Below are 21,234 nucleotides of genomic sequence, written 5' to 3'. Positions count from 1 at the left end.
TTGCCAATGTCTTTGGATTCCTTATTTTAGGATGTACAACGGATGGATGATTCGTAATTCGCAGTTTGTTCATCTATGGATGGATGATGACACGTGTAGTCTCTTTCCTCGAAGGTTGCAGACAATTTGCACCGAGGTCACGAGTAATCTTTGTTTATTTTTAGTCTTCCATGATTTTATGTTTTCTAATAATTCGATTTTTTTTTTGTTATATATGACTTTATGGGCGGATTACAAGGTATAACTCGTTTTCTCGGAGTTGACTGAAGACATAAGGAATATATATTAAGTTCCAGACAATGTGCTTGTTGTTATTGAGACGAAAGCATCATATTTATTCTTAATGAGAAAGGGGAATTAACAACAGTATATACTGTGGGCATCTCTACTTCCTGCTCGTGATACCAAGAACAATTCAAAACTTTGTCTCAACGTATTATTAAAAACAATTAAAAAAATCAGAGAATTTAACATATAAAGGGCATCTCAAGTATATTATACCAGTTAGTTAGTCAGTTGGTTTGTTTTATTTTTGTTTTGTATTTTTTTGTATATATATATATATATATATATATATGTTAATATCTTCTGAAATCATTCATTAAAATTTTGATGCTGGAACAATCCTAACATAAATTATTGAATTTCAACGTTTTCCAATGGTTTATGTCATGTAGACTTATGTATTGTTTTATTGTGCATCTTTTACTATCATTGTTAATTTTAGGGGAATGTTAAATAGACCCAGGTATTTACTAAATCAACGTATCCATGATGAAGAATATGGTACTCATGATGTATGTAGTTCGATTACATTGGTTTTAGATCCAATAGTGGAAAAATGAATGTAGAAGTAATTTTCTTTTTTCATGATGGTCAAGATGGGAAGGTAAATTTAGTAAAATCCCGAGTCTATTTAGCATTCCCTTACTTAATTCTTAATTTATTTTTTTGCACCTAGAGTACTAAAAAAGTAAACTGTGCAACTCTAGGATATGGTCATGTGGTTGGAATTAGTAGATAATATACACACACACACACACACATATATATATATATATATATATACACATACAAACACACACTTTTAAAGAATACAATACATATTACATAAATGTGTGTGTGGGACTTATTTTACTTCATTTAAATAATCATTCTTTAAATCAACATTAATAACAACCATCTAATAACACTTCGAAACTTTTGAACATGAAATTCAAGTATATGATTAAATGATATATTAGAATTTTCTAATATTGTTCGATTTCCTTTTAGAAACCAAGTGTGATACTTCATTATCTAAATTATTATTGTATGAATATTTGGATTTAGTGCTTAAATGTATTTCAATCAAGACAGAATTTACACCCCCTAACATAATTAAGTTATACTAAAATGAATCTTTTTAACAAACATAAAAAAGCACCATTTTCTTAAAGCAGTTTGTCAATATATATATATATATATATATTTAAAAAACTCCTAACAGCAATCAATAACGATTCATTTTAAACGGAACCAGAGAAACCCCACCACACGAAAATTAACGCAAGTAATTCATTTCCAAAATTAAGTCTTTGAGAAATATCTTCACCAAACACGATCTTCAAGAGAAAGCATCACTCACACCCACATCCACGACGCCACTATATCCCCCACTAAATTTCTCAGGAACAAAAATTTTCCTCGTCCCATGACCCCAAAATGGCATCCAATAAAAACGAATATTTACTAGTCTCATTCTACGTCATAGCCAATAGAATGAGGTCCTAAAAACACGGAGATTCACTACGGAGATTCACAAGTGTGAACGGGAGTAAGGGGGGGAGTGTGAACGGGGTTCGCTAGCACCGACCCTTTTGAACAGGGCAGGAAAGCGACGACGCTCCACGGCCGCGCCTACGCCTTCGCGATCCTCGTGAGCTATTTTTAGTTGTTTATTTTATTTGTTTCTCCGTCGCAAATTGCTCACCAGCGAGATGTCTTTTCGGTGAACGCTATGGAGGAACAGACGATTAAGCTTAAGTTACAGGAAAACACATTGACAATAAGGGGAGGAGGAGCGGAATGAGAAAGGGAAATGGGACTCCCACCGCATCTGGAGTGAATTGCACGAACTTCAAGTCAAACCCTGTCAGAGAGGCGGAGGAGGAGGAGGAGGAGGATGGAGGGTGATGGTGCCTGCCGTAGCCAAGTCATACACGCTTTCGAACTTGCGATGAAGGATTCCAATGTGAGTGAGTGAGTTCCCAGCTCAGGGACGACGTACTTTCGCCCACATTTCTTGCGCTCGCTTTGATGGCGCTCATTCCTCGTGCCCCCTCGTATTTGTGTTCTTATGGCTGGATCAGCCGCTTCGAGATTTGGCGGAATTAGTGGATGCGCAGACGGGGAGGAAGGGGGCTGAGATAATGGTTGTTCCAAGTGCAGAGAAGGTCGTGACATTTGCTTCATCGAGGTGCTCTTTCGTGCGTAATGCCAATCGTCCCTGATTTTGTCTTAGTTTCTCTAGGTGTTGAGTCCAATCCTAACGTTGATCTGTGAGGGTCTCAACTGTAGAGTACAGGATGGAAACCATTTTTGATTGTTGAACTCTGCCCATTCTGGTAACAAGTTTTGGAATGATAGATGAAGTTAGGTTCCACGCAGTCCCAAGCACACCTGACTTTAAATTTACATCTGGATTGTTGGTGAAAGCAGTGGTTGTTTTTTGTGAATTGTAGGGCAGCATCTGTATTCGTCCCAGGCTATCTTAAATTGCAAGGATAGGATGTTGTGCCGTATTTCATCGTTACGATAGTTTTCTGAGAAGCTACCTCATCAGTTGGTGCAGAACACGCTGTTTGGTGTGAAGATTAGGTGAATCTTTAGTTCTCTTTTCTTTTTAGATTCTTTCCAAGCTTTCCTCCAAATGGATGTCTGGCGCATCGCAATTGGCGGGACCTTTTTTTTTTTTTTTTTTTTTTTTTTTTTTCTTCATTTTTATACTACGTTGTAATTGATAATTATCCTAATTTTTTAAAAAAAAACTGGAAGGAAGTGTTTCATTAACTTGAGGAAAACGAAGTTTAAAAATGCATTTCAGCATCCCCAGCTGGATGCAAGTTACAAATTGGTCCTTTTAGTTCCACCGAAATCGAATTAAGACATATGCTGTCGATGAGAAAGCTTTGCTTTCAAATTGAACTGCCACCGCTTAGAATAGTTTCATTTCGATAAAGATTACATATGGTGTGCCTGCGGAAAGGTTTTCCCAATCCTTCAATTCATGTATGATGTTTATGATTCTCACAGGCATTATGTTATTAACTATTTAGGTTGAATTTAGAAGAGATTTGTTACTTGTGTTTTAAATCAATAGCTCGTTACGTTGTGCTTATAGTGTTAAGTGATTGCTCAGGCATCGATCATGTCGCGAATATGTTTCCGGGCGTTTTTGAGGTGGCGATGAAGCTGTTAACTTATTCCCCAAAATAATAATAGTTCCCACAAACATCCGCATTGATGCTACCAGTAGAAAGAGGCCAAGAACTAAAGCGAAGCTTGCAACCTCGAGTGGATGTCGAGGTCACGGGGAGCTTGAAAGGCGTCTGCGAGGGTGGCCTCGAGGCATAGGAGGAACCATTACAAAAACAATCAACCATGGATTCAACAAATGATACCTTAGCGGTACCGCCCGGACTCCGCACAGATACCAGCAGTAGAGTTAATCCCAGTATGGCCATCATCATTGTGGTCCTTATTGCCGCATTGCTTGTGGTGGCTTTTTTCTCAATGTACGTTAGGAGGTACACTCGAGGGGACAGCGGAAACGATAATGAATCCGCTGCAACAAGAAACGGAAACAGATCTATTCATTTTTTTGACCGACCGGGCGAAGGACTAGATAGAGCACTTATAGATGATTTGCCACTGGTAAGTTTCACGGTGGTGAAGACACTGAAGGAGGGGAAAGAGGACTTTGAATGCGCTGTGTGCTTGGAGAAATTCCAAGAAGACGAGTCTTTGCGATTGTTGCCTAAATGCAGTCACGTCTTCCACACAGAATGCATTGATGTGTGGTTCCTATCGCATTCGACATGCCCTCTATGCCGCATGAGTCTCAAGCCTACCGTTGCTGAGATCCATGCCGGCGTCCCAGAGGTTGGCGAGGTCTCCAGGCGTATTCTTGAAGCTCAAGAGGAGATGATAGGTTCTGCGAGGCGGCCGACCGACGAAGGCAGTGTCATTAATGAAAATGACGCGTTAGGAGGTAAGTTGATACTCTGCGAGCTTAAGCTTAGCAATTCGTGCTCTTAGGTCTGCCTTCCTACGTCTCGTCTGTGTTTATTTGCATCATAGAACCTAGAAACTTATGCTCAAGCAGAGTGGCTGCTGCGTCTGGGGTTGTATTCTCATATTCGAACAGGGATGTGAGCCTCGATTTCAAAGAGTAAAACTTCTATGATTAAATTTGAATAACATCAAAAAAATTGGACTTAAAACAGACATTCCTTATCTGAAAGGTGGATTGAATCCATGAGTTAGTGGAACTAACGTTGAATCAACGCTCATGCTTCGCATTACATCATAATTGATCAGCATTAAACTATCTATCTCATTAAGTATATTATAAAAACTTGCAAGTCTCCGTGGCGATACGCATAAGAAGTCATTCGGGACATTTTTTGTTTTACAAAGATAACATTAATTGAGCAGGTGATTTGTCCATGAATAACCAGGAAGTAGAAACGAAACGGTGCTGGATACCGACAGAGATAATGAGAGAAGTGGCGCAAGATTGGCTCTTTTTCGAAACTCAAATTCTTTTCGACAAGCAGCTCGAGGGGTTGAAGTCCGAGAAAGACTTGCCACGCTATCCTCTCGATATCCAACGTCTTCTGCAGATGTACATAAAGATCCTCAAAGAGCGTTAAGCTTGAGCTGTCTCTCATTTCAGAGGACACGATCTTTGAGTGCTGGAGGAACGGGGGACTTTTACAACGGTGAACTATTCAAGTATGGATCGCAAAGATATGGTCTCAATGGATCGCCTTTGAGCAACTCCTTAGGAAGATTATGTAGTTTAAATGAGCGAGAGCTACAAGGAACAGGTGATTTGAGCCGAATTGATCCTAGTGCAACACTTCTAGAGGAAGGATCGTCATCATCGGCAAGTAGCGAGCATTGGACAACCGTAGATTTAAATGGAGTTGCTGCTCATCCCCATCCATCAAAAACTGAAGAGGCAGTAATCCTTGCCAATACACAAGTCTCGACTACTCCTGGTACTCAATTGCCCAAAAAGCCCCGTTCAGGACCACTTCCAAGGAAACAAGTAAATGTAGCACACAACAAATCAGGAAGTGCATGGGAACGGCTGAAGATGGAGGGCGGAAGTTTTCGAGGTCTTCGCGACTCATTCCCATTGCATAGATCAGCCTCCGAAGGCAGACCGCAAAGTTTCGCCATTGATCTCCCTCCAACTGCAATAGAGCCTGCAGTGCTCGATGTTTGCTCAACACCTCGGGCTGATGCGACTCCTCCTGCGGATACAGACATTTCCTTGGCTCAAAGAACAATGCAATGGCTGTCTGGAGGACATGGGCATACCTTTTCTGCCACTTACAGAACATCACTCGATCAGAAAAATGCGTTGCAGCAGATTGTCACGGAGGGATAACTGGGTCGAATGTTTTGATCGACTCTATCGTATGTGTTGTAAGTTTCGGTGTGGGAAATTGAGGCTGTCGTAAGTAAATTACTTCAGATGATTGGATTCCAGCGATCACTGTACCAGCAGCGGCAAATCCATGGCCTCATTTTGACGCCAAGGGAGATTCTATTCGAGTCTTCAAAATTCGGTGGATTTGCCAGGTAATACTGCATCTCCGTTTCACGGTCAATTTTTTAAGCATTTGTAAATACAGTACACAGTAGTGTAGGTATGAGAGGAGAAGTTTCTGCTGGTATTTGTGGAGTACTGGTAATGAGAAGAAGTCTATTGTATAGAAGGTACTGTTGTGTATAAGGTACAGCGAAGGCTTGACCCTAGATTTGTGTAATCACAACAGGTCGTTATTGGGGCAAGTGGCAGAACCAGACATGTGTGCTCATCCTTCTGAATCATGTAATGGTCTACCTTATCCCTTCCCGTCCGTAAGTTACTCCGAGCTTCAGATGTGGGTACATCACCAGGGAGTTTACTCTCGTGGATTTTTATCAAACTGTCAACTGCCATTTTGCCACTTGTTGTATTGTTGTATCATGTTTTGTATGTAAGCAGCTTGTGAACAAGATTGAGCGAGGTAGAACACCTGGAACACTTGGCTGGAGCAACAGAAGGTGATCCATTCACTGGACCCGCAGTTGCCGTAGGAAAGTTTGCCTGGCACCGTGAAGGCGACATTGTGGGCTTTCTGATACAGTCAGTCGTGTTTTTTTCATGCATTCTGACAATCTTGATCTCCCCTTCTTTGTACACAATAAGTCATAGAATGTGAGGTATGGAAGGCTTTTGTTCTAGTGTGTTTTGAGGTGTTTCCAGCTGATATTGTATATCTCTTCAGTATCCGTTTTCATTTCATTTGTTCAACTTCTGAACGCTCCGGCGTTAGCCTTTGTGCATCGATCAAGTGGCCAAAGTTACCTAGAGCGTTCAGAGGTTGATGCATTTCGTGTCGGTATGTATTCTATATCTGCAAGAGATAGAAAGCAAACATGAGAGAGCTCTATTTCATGTAGGAGCTCATGACGGAAAGGAAAAAGCTTTCGTGTGTTTGCTGCTTGCATGGTGCTAGAAGGAGAACCCACCAGCAAGCCCATCTAACGCTCATGTATGAAAAGTTTCACGCAATGAGCTGAGTCAAACTCGTTCTCAACACATGGCTCCACATTTCACGAACAGGTAACACTTCGTTTTATTGGTCGCATCAAAAAATTTGAGAAAAGTATGGCATAGCTTTGTTTGTTTGTTTGTTTTTCTGTTTTTTGTTTGTTTCAATAGTAATAATTTAATGGTAATGGTTTTAAAATATCTTAAAAGAAGAAGAAGTCAATGCAGTATTGTTATATGTGTTATATAAGTTTGATTTGAAGTTTTGATGCGAATACCAATTTTCAACACAATGGTGTTACCTTACATGGCTCCAATAAGAATTGAATCTTGCAAAGATTTCAACAATTTTATGAGCATGGACATCAAATCTTTCCAATCCTTGTATCGTTCTGTCCATTTAGACAAATTACAAAACGCAGTACATCAATTTTAGCCTTTGTGTTGCATTAAACAACTCACTTTCCAAGGAATCTTAAATATGAATTTGAACTTAAAATGCAAATAATAACTAACTAAAATGAAACAGAACGAAATTAAATACGAAAATCACAAACTCAAACCCTAAAAATATAGATCTTTTTGTATTGCTGCAGTAAACGTACTCATTAGCGTAGTCTTCGTAATCTTGAAAACAAGTGTCGTGAAGAGCAGTATTATAGAATCTACATGTAACAAAATTGAATCATTGCAAGGATGTAACTGAAGGTTCAAATTACAATTTGAACTAATTAAGCCCTAAAACTTAAGTTTGAAAATTCAATCACAGAGATTGGTTTGAAAGTCCATGTATCTGAATACTTGCAATCTAAGACATAATAATTTCTGTCATCATCTTCGGTTTGGTTAGATAATTAATCTGATTGTTTAATAGGAGATATGAAGGAATTAAAAAATCAACATGTATGAGAATGGCTTCAAGGGTAATCTCAACACGAATCTACTGAGGATATGTTTTTTTCATAACAACCACGCAAAACTATAGAAATAAAAAATGAGATATTAGGTTAAAACATCTTAATGATATCTAGAGTTCTTATCAAGAACACAAAAATTATCACTTAGTAATATAAAAATTATAGACATTTTTCACAATAAAATTTTAATATTTTTCAACAATAATTATGCTATAAAAAATCTAGCTGTTACAAAATTATGTTTTTTGAAGGAAGTAATGTTAGATTATTCTGAGTTTTCAGCTAATTACCAAACGTATCAAAAATCTTGAATAATCATTTTATAGAAAAAGACTCATTGGGACTTTGTTATGACATTGAAGTTTTCACAGCTTTAAGTTTGTATGATAGTTTTCTCATGTTTTTTTAATTGACTTTATTGACAATTTACTTCAGAACACTTATGCTGTAAATATTATTCATGATGAGCTCTAAATTAATTCATTAATTTCTTCTGAATATGTTCGTTTTCAATAACATAATTTATTTGCATTTTAAATTAATTAATTTTTTTCTTCTGAAATGCATATGAATATGAAGTAAATAATCTTAAAAATCACACGCTAAATTTAAATCAATTAAAATAATATACAAAATTATTTTAAAATTTTGGACTTTCACATTATCATAAAAAAGTCTATAGAACCAAAATTTAAACTTATGATCATGTTTTCTTTTACCATCTACAGATTATTCTGCTTTTTTAGAATGATCAAATTGTGTTTAAGGTATTATTGTGCACATGAATTTTTATTAAAAAATATTTATTTAGTGAGGTCATTTAACACAATTTTTATAATATGATAATTTCTTTATATCTTTGATTTGATTTAATTTAATTAATTAGTTAATTAATTTTTTGTTAAATCTCTATCATTAATATATACAAATCTCACAATAATGACCATAATATCAAATATCTCTTAGATCAAGGATATAATGGTTATGCAAATATAGTTTGCTTCTACCTAGCAGTATTCTATGGCCTCCATTTTCTAGGACTAGATATTAACTTGTGCATAAGTTATATAGTGTAGTTCCAAATGCATCTTGCTTGTATAAATTTCTAAAATCTATATAGAGTGGTCTTGTGTTGTAGGAGAGAGTTTATGAAGCAATAAGTGTCAATGTTAGGACAAGCTTTACTCCTTTATTTATTTCCAACTTCACCCTTATATTATACGAGCTATATAAACATGGCTTCTTTGCATATATAAGATTTTTTTTTTAATTTTTAATTTTAAAGAAAAACCAAGGTCTAAAATAAAATTCTATTTAATGGGATTTAAGTTAAAATGAATTTGATTTTTACATATCATATGTTTAAACATTTTTTTTACGTGCATTTAATTTAATATATAAAGACCAAAAGTATTTGTAAGGATAAATAAAAGCTCATTCATTGATGTAAAGGAAAATTTGATGTTTTTGTCACTATAATAATTAAGCATTTTATTTGGAGCAGTTTATATAACTTACCGAAATTTTTCCACTATATATTTTAATATATTGAAATGAACTTATTCTTGACTAACTTATTTTGTCAAGGTATAGTCTTATTAATAATGTACCAACTTAATATGATTTAAATATGATTGGTTTTATTGATACAAACCATATACCTTCGGCCCCCCTTCACATTATACAGGATGTTAAAAAAAAAACAATGGCAAATTATCATTCTTAGATTTGAAATGTCCCACCTAATTTTTGAATTTTAGAGGTGTAATTTCCGATTACATCAATTTTAATTAATATATTAGAATTTGAATTATTAAAAATTCCAAAAAACATGCATCATGAAGGTTAATTTAATATGATCGTTTAAACTCAGTTTTCTTTTTCTTTCTTTTTTTTTTTTTTTTTTTAACATTTAAAACCTAATTAAATATATTTTTTACTTTTTGAAAACCATGAGGATGAAGTGAGGCAAATACGATAAAATAAATGTATTTAATAATGATAAGAAAAGATGGATTCTACCAAAGAAATCTATTTTAAACTAAAAAAGATTTTTTTTGGATTATTTAGCTAAATTGAGGATATCATAAATATCCAAATTTTCTAATTTTAGGCCATGCTTTTTATTTACAATTATTTGTCAAAGATGATTAAAAATCTAGCCATTCTTTTATAAAAGTAATAGTTTTGGTGAGTATTAACTTATAAAATAAGAAAATTTGGATGTTTAAATGATTTGGCTGTAATGCCTCTATGACCAATTTGGTTATAAGAGCTTTGGTTGCCTCTTACAGATTGATATGACCAAGTTCTTGTAATATCTTAATTAAAGAATAAACTTTTGATTTTTCTTCTTAAATTATAAGCTAAAAATTATTTACATATTGACATATAGGTTGTCAATTAAAACTTCATAAAATGTAGTGACATTTTTGTCACCATTCTTTGAATACTTCATTTATTTTACTTTTAAATTTGTTACAAATTCTTATTGACATTTTGATGTGCATATGGGTCCATTTTTACATAGAAATATTTCTACATATGGTATTAATACAAGATGCTAATCACAACACTTAAATAAATAAATAAAATAAAATAAAAAATTCAATTTATTTATTTTTGATAAACTTATCACATATTCTACAAACTTATAAAATGCTATAATAGCCAAAAATTAATAACAAAAATATAGAAACAAAACCAATCTTAAAAACCTAATAAGCATAGCCACAATTTTACCATATTCTAATTCTACAAGCTTACTCTTTTTCTCAAAAATTGTGGTCTTCTGCAACATTCTCATCTAGTCCTCAATTTTTATATTTTGTATTTTTTTGTGTTTTAAAAAATATATATATATATATATATATAATTTTAAAAAATTATATTTATTATTTATTAAATATGTAATTAATAAAACTATATCAATCTTATTAACTAAATATTAAAAAAAAACACATCATTTTTAAATAATCTAATTTTTATTAGTGACAAATATTAAAAAAGACACATGTATGTGTAACTTCTATCATAACAAATCTTAGAGCTATGTTAACAATAAATAACTCTCATCTATTTTAAGTTTATTATAAGTTAATTAGAGATTAATTTATAATTGTAATAGCTATCTATATATTGCAAAGTGTAATATTACGATGGCCTATATATTATTTCCTTATGAACATTCTACTATTAATAATTCTTTATATATATATATATATATATATATATATATATGAATGTTAAATGGGCCCAAGTTTTGCTAAATTTACCCACCCATCCTAACCATCATGAAAAAAAAAAAAAAAAAAAAAGATTTTTGGATTCATTTCTCTTTTATTAGATTGGCAACCAATAAAAACCAACCACACTCATCATAATTACCATATTCTTCATCAAGGGTGGGTGTATATAGTAAAAGCATGGGTCTATTCAACATTCCTCTATTCAACATTCTTCTATATAAAGATTTGTGATATAAGAGCCTTAGATTGGGATTTATTTCATTTCATCAATTCTTACAAATTTCATTCTTATAATCACCATTCATACCTCGCATGCACATCCAACATTTTCACCCACGAAACACACCTATCATCCTTGTCCTCACCCATCCATCCATTCATTCATGGACTATCTCCACGGTGTGTTTTTTTATTCGAAAAGAGGCTTCCTCCGCCAACTTTGGCGATGGCGGCTACGCGCATCCGAGGGTACATAGCGACAAAGCTGAGCCCTGCGCAATCGCCTCGCTTCTCCGCCATTGCACGCTCTCGCGATCGTTCTTGCACATCGTGGGATCCAGTGCCGTCGAATGAGTGCCTACGATTAGATAGAACGAAATCGGGCCATCGCCGTCGAACTATGGATCGATCACCAGGCTTTTCGCGAACTGTGCCGGCCTGGTCGCAAGCATGCGTTGTCTCTTCGATTGTTTATCTCTGTGGTTGCCAATTTGGTGGAATAGGCGACGAGGGGAAAAAAAGAGCGGACACGGATTGTGCTGCTTGTCGTTGCGGCACTTGAATTTGAAGAGATCAGATGTTGATGCGTAGCGGAGAGGGTTCAGGGCTGGTCATGAGTAGCGGGACATTGGTATGATGAGGCGTGAAGAGATGGGAACGTTCCGTAGTTCTGACACTCTGTTGCGTTGCGGCTACGTCTTTCGTTGATGATGCGATTGAGAGATTGAAAATTGTGTGCGGTGTTTGTTGTGTCCGTGTAGTCTTGGTTGGTTAGTCTGTGAAGGCGGGCTGGGAGGGAGGAAGAATGGATGCGGACGAGATATGTGTAGTGCTTGCAAGGGCGTCAGAGCTTCATGCCAAGTTCAATGAAGCCATTGAACGTGCGTTGACGTCGGATGTTGTACAGAGCACTGGCGATGAACGCTTTGATGCTGATTTTCACTCCGTCCTCGATGGGGACGAGATCAATGGCTTTGAAAGGCTTGACAGAGACTTCAGCAAAGGTGTAGAAGGAAATGCAGAAGCGAGGACCTTAGGTTTGATTTGCGATACGTTGGATACACTCGAAGGACAGCTTGAAGCTTTGCAGGTTGGTTGCTCGATTCTCATCTTCTAATCCCATTGGCATCGGTTTCCTCGAGCGTTTTTTAATTTCTTTTTAATTTTTTAATTTTTATTTTTGGCGTGGGCTCTGTGAGTCGGATCCTGGTGCACTGCATTCTTTGTTGTTCTATTCAAATGCAAGTACGTCTCTTCTTGTTTTGTCTTTGGTTCAGGGTTTTCACTTCTGATATCGATGTTAGACGGAACGTGTCCCTCCTGCGCCGTTTATTAATTGTTTCGACCGCATGTAGACTTGCGGGAGGCTGTAAGGCTGCAACTCCAATTTAGTTTTAATTGCTTTCGTATAAGATACGAATTTTGATATTAGAAAAGGAGTTATTATTAGAAACCACGTCCAGTTTTGGTGTTAGTTGTGTACAGCTTCTCGGAGGTGCTGAAGGTACACGAGTTTCGTATTTTTAGTTACTCAGTTAGTTGGAATAGTGTGCTTTCGGAGGTGAGATTTTTTATGCCTTAACTCGTGTAATACCACAGCGTGATTGCGATCGCGACCTGGTCAAACTTCAAAGCCAACTATAAGTCTGGAACACGCTTTGTTCTTTTACTTTTCAATGGACAAGGTTTTAAAAGTTTTGCACTGGGATCCTAAGATGGTAAGATCTATGGCCGTCTTGTTAATGTCCTTTAATCCCACAATGCGTTCCTGTTATGCCTTATTGAAGGTTTTGTAGATTAGAAATCTATCAGGGACGAAAGGTTTTAGTCAACAAAGTATGAACACTGCCTTTTGTTGAACATCAACTATCTGTATATCTGAAGCTTTGCAGTGTAGTTTGAGGGTGTGATGGTTGGATAGAAACTCAATTTGCAACCGTGATTGAGCCTGCGATGCCTAAAGCTCAACCATTTAGTAATTTATCTGGAATCTCTGTTGCCTGTGAGGAGCCTTCACCAATCTGTATGTTACTTTCTTCCTCTGCGTTGATACACGTCTAGATTATAGCATGCGCTTAAGAAAAATCATGCTACCTGAGAACGCACCAAATAGAGATTTTTTTCCGCAGCTCTAATGTCGAATGCAATACACAACTTGGAAGATTATTGACTGTTTTGTTAAGAATGCCGAGGCTTTCTTTGTTCACCCTTTCAGGATTGCTTTGAAAGGTTGAGGTGTTTGTGCTATTTAAAGCATGCAAGGAAAAGAAAACGTTCATGTCAAGGACGCTGCTGTTGCACTTAGCTCTCGAAGCCTTTCTAATGAAGTCATTTTTTTCTTATTGATCAGTGCATGCAGAACCATCAGCGAGCCGAAAAAGATGCAGCACTCGCAGAACTTGAAGAGAGTCGCCATTTACTTCTATTGAAGTTGAAGAATCATCGTGGGCGTGAATGGCAAGTTGTCCAGGAAGCTTTGGCGTTCGCGGGAGAGCCAGTGGAAGAAAGAGAAGACCTGCTTCTTCCCCCTTACTCCAGGCCAGTTGTGGACGACGTCTCTACAGTGAACGACCAATCATCTAAACTTCTCCGTCGAACTATCTCACTGCCAAGAGGTCGAGCTGTTAAAAAGCTCGTTCTTTCTGAGAGAGACGAAGAAGTAGACAATGACGTGCACAGAAATAAGGGAACTTCTGAAGCAGTAGGCGATAAACAGGATTATCAAGAACGATCCATCCCGAAGCATAAAGTGGATGGCGGAGGGAGCATCGCTTTTGCAGGAGGATTCATGAGGGGTTTCGGTGGGAGAGTTGGACATGTACTTGCCCATGCTGCGAAGGCGGTCTTCGTGGTAGCCAGTGTTGTCGCATTCCTGGCATTTACCGAGCACAACCATAGACGCCCAGTGCCTTCAGCAACAACTCCTGTCTTAGTTTCTGAGAGCCGCCCCAGGCCTCCTTCGCCTCTGAAATGTTCCCCCGGCAAGAAGCGGATAGTTTTGGATGATGGAAGTGAGAAATGTGTGGTGAAAGAGCGATTTGAAGTACCCTTTTGTAGGGAAGTCGAGGCTCCTTATGTTCTGTATGGACGAGGTTGATTTACTCCTAGATGTTACTTAGAGTTAAGTTTTGAATTCAGGTTGTAGAACCAAATAGGATTGTAAATATAGCATATTTTTATTTTTATCTTATTTCAATTTTTAACACTCATATTTTCATGGAGGAAGAAATTTTGCACATGCGTCGGTTGTATGTATTCCTCACCCCACATGGGCAAGTGACCTATCTGTCAGACTCGTTCCACCCCTCTCCTTACTGCAGCTCTCAGTTATTAACAATGTTTATATCGTGGGTGATTCTATTCCTAGTTGCGGTGAATCGGTGAATAATTCTGTCGTGTTTTTCGGAATAGTTCCAGAAGAAAAAAATACTCGGCTGGCTCATCTGATTGTTCTCAAGTAATTTTGCAGGATCACTCTGGAATTGGCACTGAATCAACAATGTTGCCTATGTGGGAATTTGTGGAAAATAACTGGTACGTGCCCACAACGAAAGAAATGCAAGCGAGATTCATCCCCCCCGTTTCGAATAAAGCAGTGCACTTACAAGATGATTTCGACAGATATTTTGAGAGAAGGAAGTACTTGCCCTGGCCACTGGGACCATCTTCCAGGTGTGATTTTCACGTTCTCATCCATTATTACTGTAGCTTTAATGCAACGACGGCTTTATCGTTTGCAGCCTAGTCAAACTAGTGACATCTCTGATAACCTTCCTGATAAGATCATTGCTCAACTGGTACTGGTTTTTCGGGTTGTTGAGAATGTTTAGAAAGACACAAGAGTAGTAAGTAATACACACACATAGGAGAGTTTCCAAGGAGAGAGAGAGCTTCACACACAAGTCTATTGATTTGGTTGTGTTTCATATACAAGAGGAGAAGGGGAGAAGATAAACAGTTCCAAATACTATAGCTATAGTATTTATTGTAGACTACAGTAAATATCATGGAGAGTGTTAGTTACATTTAATGCTCTCAATACTCTTCCTCGTTCATCATAATATTTACATAATATAAAAATTGTATAGAATTATGATCTATACTTTTTTGTAATTTTGCAAGATCAACAATTGTTGCCTCATTAAAACCTTATTTAGGAAAACCTTGTTGTATTTAAGGGCAAAACCATAGATGAAAGAAAAAGAGTACAACATCATTTTTCTTAATTATTTAAAGAGTTCATTAACTTTTTTATTCAAGAAAAGCAAGTCGTCGCATACCAATGCCATAAGTAAGTGGACGATGGTTGCACAATGGAAGAGCTTTAATAAAGAGATCAGCAAGGTTATTTGTAGATTCAATTTTCTTAATTATGAGTGCTTGATCAGTAATCAAGTCATGGGTATAACTAAAATATTTTGGATCAATATGCTTTGTCCTATCACCTTTAATGAAACCAACTTGCATCTGTGTAATACAAGTACTATTGTCTTCATGCAAGATAGTTGGAGAATCATCATATAAAAATCCACAAGTGTTTTGAATAAATTTATCAATTAATTGCAACCAAATACATTCTTGAGATGCTTCATATAAGGCAATAATTTTTGAATGGTTGGATGAAGTTGCAGTTATTGTTTGTTTCATTGATTTCCATGATATTATAGCTCTATGTCTTAAAAATACATATCTTGTTTGAGATTTAGCTATTGCAGTATCAGATTTATATCACACATCACAATATCCAACCAATTTTGGATCTGTAGATTGTGTGTAGTATATTCTCAAATCTTCAATATCTTTTAAATAATATAATAAATATTTGATGTCATTCCAATGTCATAGTATTGGACATGCACTATGTCTTGCAAGAATATTAACTGCAAATGTAATATATGGTCTTGTAGATGTAGCCAAATATAAAAGTGCTCTAATCGTTGCGAGGTATGGATATTGATCTCCCAATATTTCCTCCTCCTCATCGCATGGATGGTATGGATCATGACCATCACAACCACATCCAACCATTGGTGTGGACAATAGATAAGCATCAATCATATTGAATCTCCACAAGATTTGTCTAATATACGTTAGTTGGTAGAGAAAAATGCTACCATTTGTGAGATGCATAATCTGAAGACCAATGCAAAAATTTATTTTTTCTGGCATTCTCATCTCAAATTCATGTATAAGTAGGTTAGTAGCTACAACACATGCATATTTAGTGCCCACTAGATTAAAATCATCAATATATACAGCAATGATCACAAAACCAGTTTTATCTCGTTTGATAAACAAACAAGGGATTAATGGTTTACTTACAAACTTATGTGTAATTGAATAATCTCAAAGACGTTGATACTACATGCGTTCGGATTGTTTTGAAACCATACAAGGCGTTACATAATTTAATAGCATGATATTGTCTTGGAGCAGATCCATTTGGAGTTCATATTTCTATGCCAGGTGGAACTTTCATATAAATATTTGCATCAAGAGAACCATATAGATATGTAGTTACCACATCCATCAGATGTATCTCAAAGGTGGCATAAATTGCCATTCCAATCATATATCAAAATGTAATTGAATCCAAGATTGGAAAATATGTAGATTCATAATCAATGCCAAATCATTGAGTAAATCCTTGAGCAATAAGACGAGCTTTATAGTGGATTATTTGACCTTGAACATCTTGCTTACATTTTAATACCATCTTATATCCCACACGGCGAGATGTGAGAGTGTCTACAATTGGACCAAAGTCTTTCTTTTTATGCAAAGAGGCATACTCTTCTTCAATAGTAGTTTTTCATTTTGACTAATTAGAGCGACACATCGCTTCTTCGATGGTTTGAGGTTCAGGATAGTCTCCTTTGCAAAAAAAGGCTTCTGCAATCATACATGCAAATGATTCATCTATCGTAATAGATGGTCTGTCCTAAATATCATCTATAGCACAATACAAAATAGATAATTCTTTACTCAACTTGTTCTTATTCCTTCCAATTTCAAGATTGTTTTTCATAGGAATTGAAGATATATTATGTATGGATATATCATCATGAATTGGTGGTCTTACAGAATGAGTGGCAATTTCTTGAAAAATAATATCAGGATTAGTCAATATTATAGCTTTCTTCTTATGTGGTTGCTTATCTAGTCTACGAGTTCTTTTAATTCTTGTTGTTATAACTTGAGGTATTGTAGTCAATGGCACTACAATCTGAGCATGAGCATTCTGAGCCTCATTAATATGAACTCTTGTAATTCTAGGTGTATCATTGAAGCCATCAAGTATTTCATCTGCGATCCATTTTAGATGCAAAATCTTAGCAACTTCAATTTCAGCCAAAGATGTCCTAAGATCGAGATTCATTGTAAATGTTTTTGGTGCTTCAAATACAAGTATTTTATTTTTTTGTTGATTAGATACTCCTCCTTCAAGAAATGAGAATACATTCTCTTTAAAATGGCAATTTTGTAAATGTGCATGTAATAACATGCCAATTAATGGATCAACAATATGAATAATACTTGATGAATCAAAACCAACATATATGCCTTCTTGTCGATGAGCTCCAATGGTACGCCATTGAGGTTTTGGTACTGGAATCCAAACATGGTAATCAAATACTTGTAAGTGAGATACATTTGGAATACGACCCGAAATGAGCTCATGTGGTGAAACAATTTCCAGAGAAGAAGGGAGGAGGCATATTAATATTGCAACATGTAAAACTCCATGACCCCACATAGATGGAGGTAAATTTGCATGAAGGAGGAGTGGCCAGGTAATGAGTTGTTTATGCTTTATAAATGACTCTGCAAGTCCATTTTGAGCATGTTTATATCAAACACAATATGTCAACTCAATTTCTCTTGCAGTACAATAGTCTTCAAAAGACTTTGATGCAAATTCTTATGCATTATCTATATGCAATGTTTTCATAGGATAATGAAGAAAATGTGCCCAAAAAAAAATAAGCATAGATATAAGATTAGAAAACACCATGTTTTGAGTTGATAATAATGAAACATGTGATTGTTTACTTGATGCATCAACAAAGATAAAAAAAAATAACAAAATGGTCCTGATATTGGATTAATAGGACCACAAATATCACCATGCAATCTTTCAAGCATTGGTGGTAATTCTTGTAGAAGTTTTTAAATTGAGGGCCAAGTAATCATCTTACTTTACACGCATGCACAATATAATTCCATAGAGTCTACATCTGCATGCTTTAAATTGTACCTAGTTATATATGAAATAATCTTTCTAAATAAGGTAGATTCTGGATGTTTCAATCGTCCATGCCAGAAAAAAGCAAGATTCTTTATGATAGATGATGCAAAATTAAATATAATGGGAGGCCAAATCACAATTTGGTATAAACCATTTTCTGTAGCAAAAGCTTTTTCAACAGCTTTATGGTTCTTCGCAAGAATCAAAACCTCTTTTTTTATCTAAAATGGCGGTTGAGAGGTCATAACCATTGATATGCATATCTCGATAGTTGATCAGACTCCGAGGTGTTGAAGGTACAAATATTGCATGTTTACATTTTATGATGAAATCCGCATATAATTTTACTATCGATGTGCCCTCTTAAAAACAAAACGTATTTGCTCCAACCATGGTTATCATATTTTTAGTTTGCCAAGTTGAAGATTTTTCAATAAAAAATCGTCTATCTAGCAAGATAGTATGTGTTGTTACAAAATCAATGAGTGCATCATTTGATTCATCATTAGAGGTTTTGTCATTCATATAAGCTTCTAAATCATCAACACTAATTGAATCTATCGACGCATCCATGGTATGAATTTCATGAGCCTCAACTCATGATTTCTTATTTTATTAGAATATTTTAATAAAATATTCTGAATTATGGCACACATGTACTTAATATCCAATCATTCCGCACTTATGGTAAGAATGCATTTGTGATTTTTGTTTTCTATTATAATTAATAATAGAACATTTATTCTTTCCATATGGATAGAAATGGTCATGACTATGACTGCCTTGATGCTTATGAATATGTTTTCCATGTTTATATAATTTTTTCTTAGACTTTGAAATGTTAAGTGCATGAGATTCTGGAACTGTGGTTCCGATAGGATGAGCTTCCATATTACGCAAGAGTAGCTCATTTTGCTTCTCCGCAAGAAGTAGATTTGACATGAGATCAAAATGACTCTGAAATTTCATGTTCTTGTATTGTTGTGGAAGCATAGCAAATACAGGAGGAAATGTAGAGAGTTTTTTCTCAATCATTTCTTCTTCACAAATGCTTTGTCCACATAATCGTAATTGTGAGACAATACTATACATTTTACTATTGAAAGCATTTAAATTTGGAAAATCCAAGACACATAAATGTGTCCAATTATGATGTGCACGTGGAAGAAAAATGGTCTTTTAATGATCAAATCCGGATTTAAGATTCTTCCTAAGTTTTGCAGGATCTTCCATTTCCAAATATTGATGTTGTAATGTAGGTATAAGATGACGACGAAGGAGAAGAAGTGCTTTCCAATGGATAGTAGGAAGAATAGAAATACTTATTGTAGGATATTCTTCAAATATAATGGCATCCAAGAGTTGTTCTGCAAATAAATTTGCTTTTGCCATTTTTGTCCATAATAGATAATTGTTTCCATCCATAGTCAATGGTGGAAATAAAAGAGCTTGAAAATATTGGGATGCAATTGTAATAGTTGGAACCATAGTAAAAGTAGTTGAAGATATTGAAGCACTCATTATAAATAAATCTGTAAAGAAAATACAAGATCAAGTAGAAAAGTTGAGTAAAATGAATCTAAAAATATATAGTCAAATAGAATGATAAACTTGAACTTGAAATCAAAAATATTAATTAATTAATTAATTAAAATTTTTTAAGAGGGTTGTGGATCGTGACAACAGAGCAGCAACAGGACGGCAGCGGTAGTAGGGTGGCAGCAGTAGGGCGATGGCAACAGGGTGACAAAAGCGGGGCGTGAGCAATAGCAACAGGGTGGCAGCGGCGTCAGCAGCAGTTAGCAGTCAGTGACTGTTTGGCGATAGTCAACTGTCAACAACAGCGACAGGACGGTATCACTGGGAGAATTGGCGATAGGGGCAGCACTTGTAGTTTGGCGGTAGACGCATGATGCATATGGAGGCTGGGCTGGAGCAAGTATTCTAAGCAAGCATGGCGTAAAGTGGAGCAAGTGCTCTAAGCAAGCAGCTAATGTGTGAGGAGCCAAGAAGAAGTGTAGCAAGATCATGAGTCACACAAGAAGCAGGAATAATAACAAGTTTGAAGAGTCAAGACTAGAATAAAAAAAAAATTGTGATAATGTGTAGAAAAGAGTCGTACTTATAACGTGTTGAGAATGTTTAGAAAGGCACAAGAGTAGTAGTAAGTAATACAAACACACAAGAGTAGTAATAAGTAATACACATATACACAAGATAGTTTCTAAGGAGAGAGAGAGCTTCACATACAAGTCTATTGGTTGTGTCTTGTATACAAGATGAGAAGGGGAGAGGATAAATAGTTCCTCTCCACTACATTCCAAATATTGTAGCTATGGTATTTACTGTAGACTACAATAAATATTATAAAGAGCTCTGGCTACATTTAATGGTCTCAATACGAGTATTGTCTCAATTGCTCCTTCAACGTTTGCAGAGTATACCAGTTCTTGGTGAGGTTGGCTGACTTGATCATCATATGGAAGTATCGTGAAACAGAGCTTCCTAAACATGTGGGTCTGGTTTGGAATGACAAACAAGAATTTTGTCGTGTAGTGGGTATTGTGTTGGTTTATTTCGTTTGTTGCTAGTTCTCTTGGGTTCAAGATAAACTAAACCAACACTATACCCACGACACGACCGCCCGATTGCACGAGAGCATGGAAAGAATTTAGAAAGTCCTCAACCATCGTGTAGGATCTTGCAGATTGTTGTGTTGTTTGTGAAATATATGGCCGCATTCTTTAATCTCCAGCAATCATTATCATCCCTTAAGTAACATCTCTT

At 35.9% G+C, this 21,234-nt stretch overlaps 2 protein-coding genes and 1 long non-coding RNA gene across 12 annotated transcripts; 2 read left to right on the top strand and 1 right to left on the bottom strand.

Moving 5' to 3' along the window:
- The first annotated feature begins 1,943 nt into the window (after nucleotides 1-1,943).
- LOC112287661 (uncharacterized) lies at nucleotides 1,944-6,227 on the top strand. 10 transcript variants are annotated; one of them, XR_002971371.3, is made up of 4 exons: nucleotides 1,944-2,468; nucleotides 3,401-4,252; nucleotides 4,722-5,856; nucleotides 6,054-6,227. XR_002971371.3 is itself a non-coding variant. In XM_024530913.3 (3 exons), the coding sequence occupies exons 2-3, from the start codon at nucleotides 3,643-3,645 to the stop codon at nucleotides 5,660-5,662; spliced, it is 1,551 nt and encodes a 516-aa protein (XP_024386681.1). In that variant the 5' UTR covers nucleotides 1,954-2,458; nucleotides 3,401-3,642; the 3' UTR covers nucleotides 5,663-6,227. The 10 variants fall into 10 exon arrangements, 3 of the variants coding, with proteins under 3 accessions (XP_024386681.1, XP_090109954.1, XP_090109963.1); XR_002971377.3 differs by having other exon boundaries at nucleotides 1,954-2,233; XR_002971372.3 differs by having other exon boundaries at nucleotides 1,954-2,435.
- Nucleotides 6,228-6,881: 654 nt separating this feature from the next.
- LOC141045898 (uncharacterized) lies at nucleotides 6,882-9,028 on the bottom strand. Its single transcript, XR_016505223.1, has 3 exons — nucleotides 8,022-9,028; nucleotides 7,420-7,479; nucleotides 6,882-7,206 (listed from the first exon to the last, which is right to left on the bottom strand). It is a non-coding gene; the product is annotated as an uncharacterized LOC141045898 (long non-coding RNA).
- A 2,975-nt stretch (nucleotides 9,029-12,003) lies between these two features.
- On the top strand, nucleotides 12,004-14,427 carry LOC112290526 (plastid division protein PDV2). The gene is made up of 2 exons (XM_024537310.3): nucleotides 12,004-12,288; nucleotides 13,549-14,427. Exons 1-2 carry the CDS (start codon nucleotides 12,004-12,006, stop codon nucleotides 14,293-14,295), a joined length of 1,032 nt encoding a protein of 343 aa, XP_024393078.1. The 3' UTR covers nucleotides 14,296-14,427.
- The last annotated feature ends 6,807 nt before the right edge of the window (nucleotides 14,428-21,234 follow it).

Source organism: Physcomitrium patens, chromosome 1 (genome assembly GCF_059467195.1).
Source record: "Physcomitrium patens ecotype Gransden chromosome 1, ASM5946719v1, whole genome shotgun sequence".
NCBI classification, from domain to species: Eukaryota; Viridiplantae; Streptophyta; class Bryopsida; order Funariales; family Funariaceae; genus Physcomitrium; species Physcomitrium patens.
This window is presented reverse-complemented; position numbering and strand designations above follow the sequence as displayed.

Excerpts from the sequence above, each read along its gene's own strand:
- LOC112287661 (XM_024530913.3), top strand. The coding sequence starts at position 3,643 with ATGGATTCAACAAATGATACCTTAGCGGTACCGCCCGGACTCCGCACA. Across the intron at positions 4,253-4,721 it reads TGAAAATGACGCGTTAGGAG|GAAGTAGAAACGAAACGGTG; the intron begins GTAAGTTGATAC and ends ATGAATAACCAG.
- LOC112290526 (XM_024537310.3), top strand. The coding sequence starts at position 12,004 with ATGGATGCGGACGAGATATGTGTAGTGCTTGCAAGGGCGTCAGAGCTT. Across the intron at positions 12,289-13,548 it reads GACAGCTTGAAGCTTTGCAG|TGCATGCAGAACCATCAGCG; the intron begins GTTGGTTGCTCG and ends CTTATTGATCAG.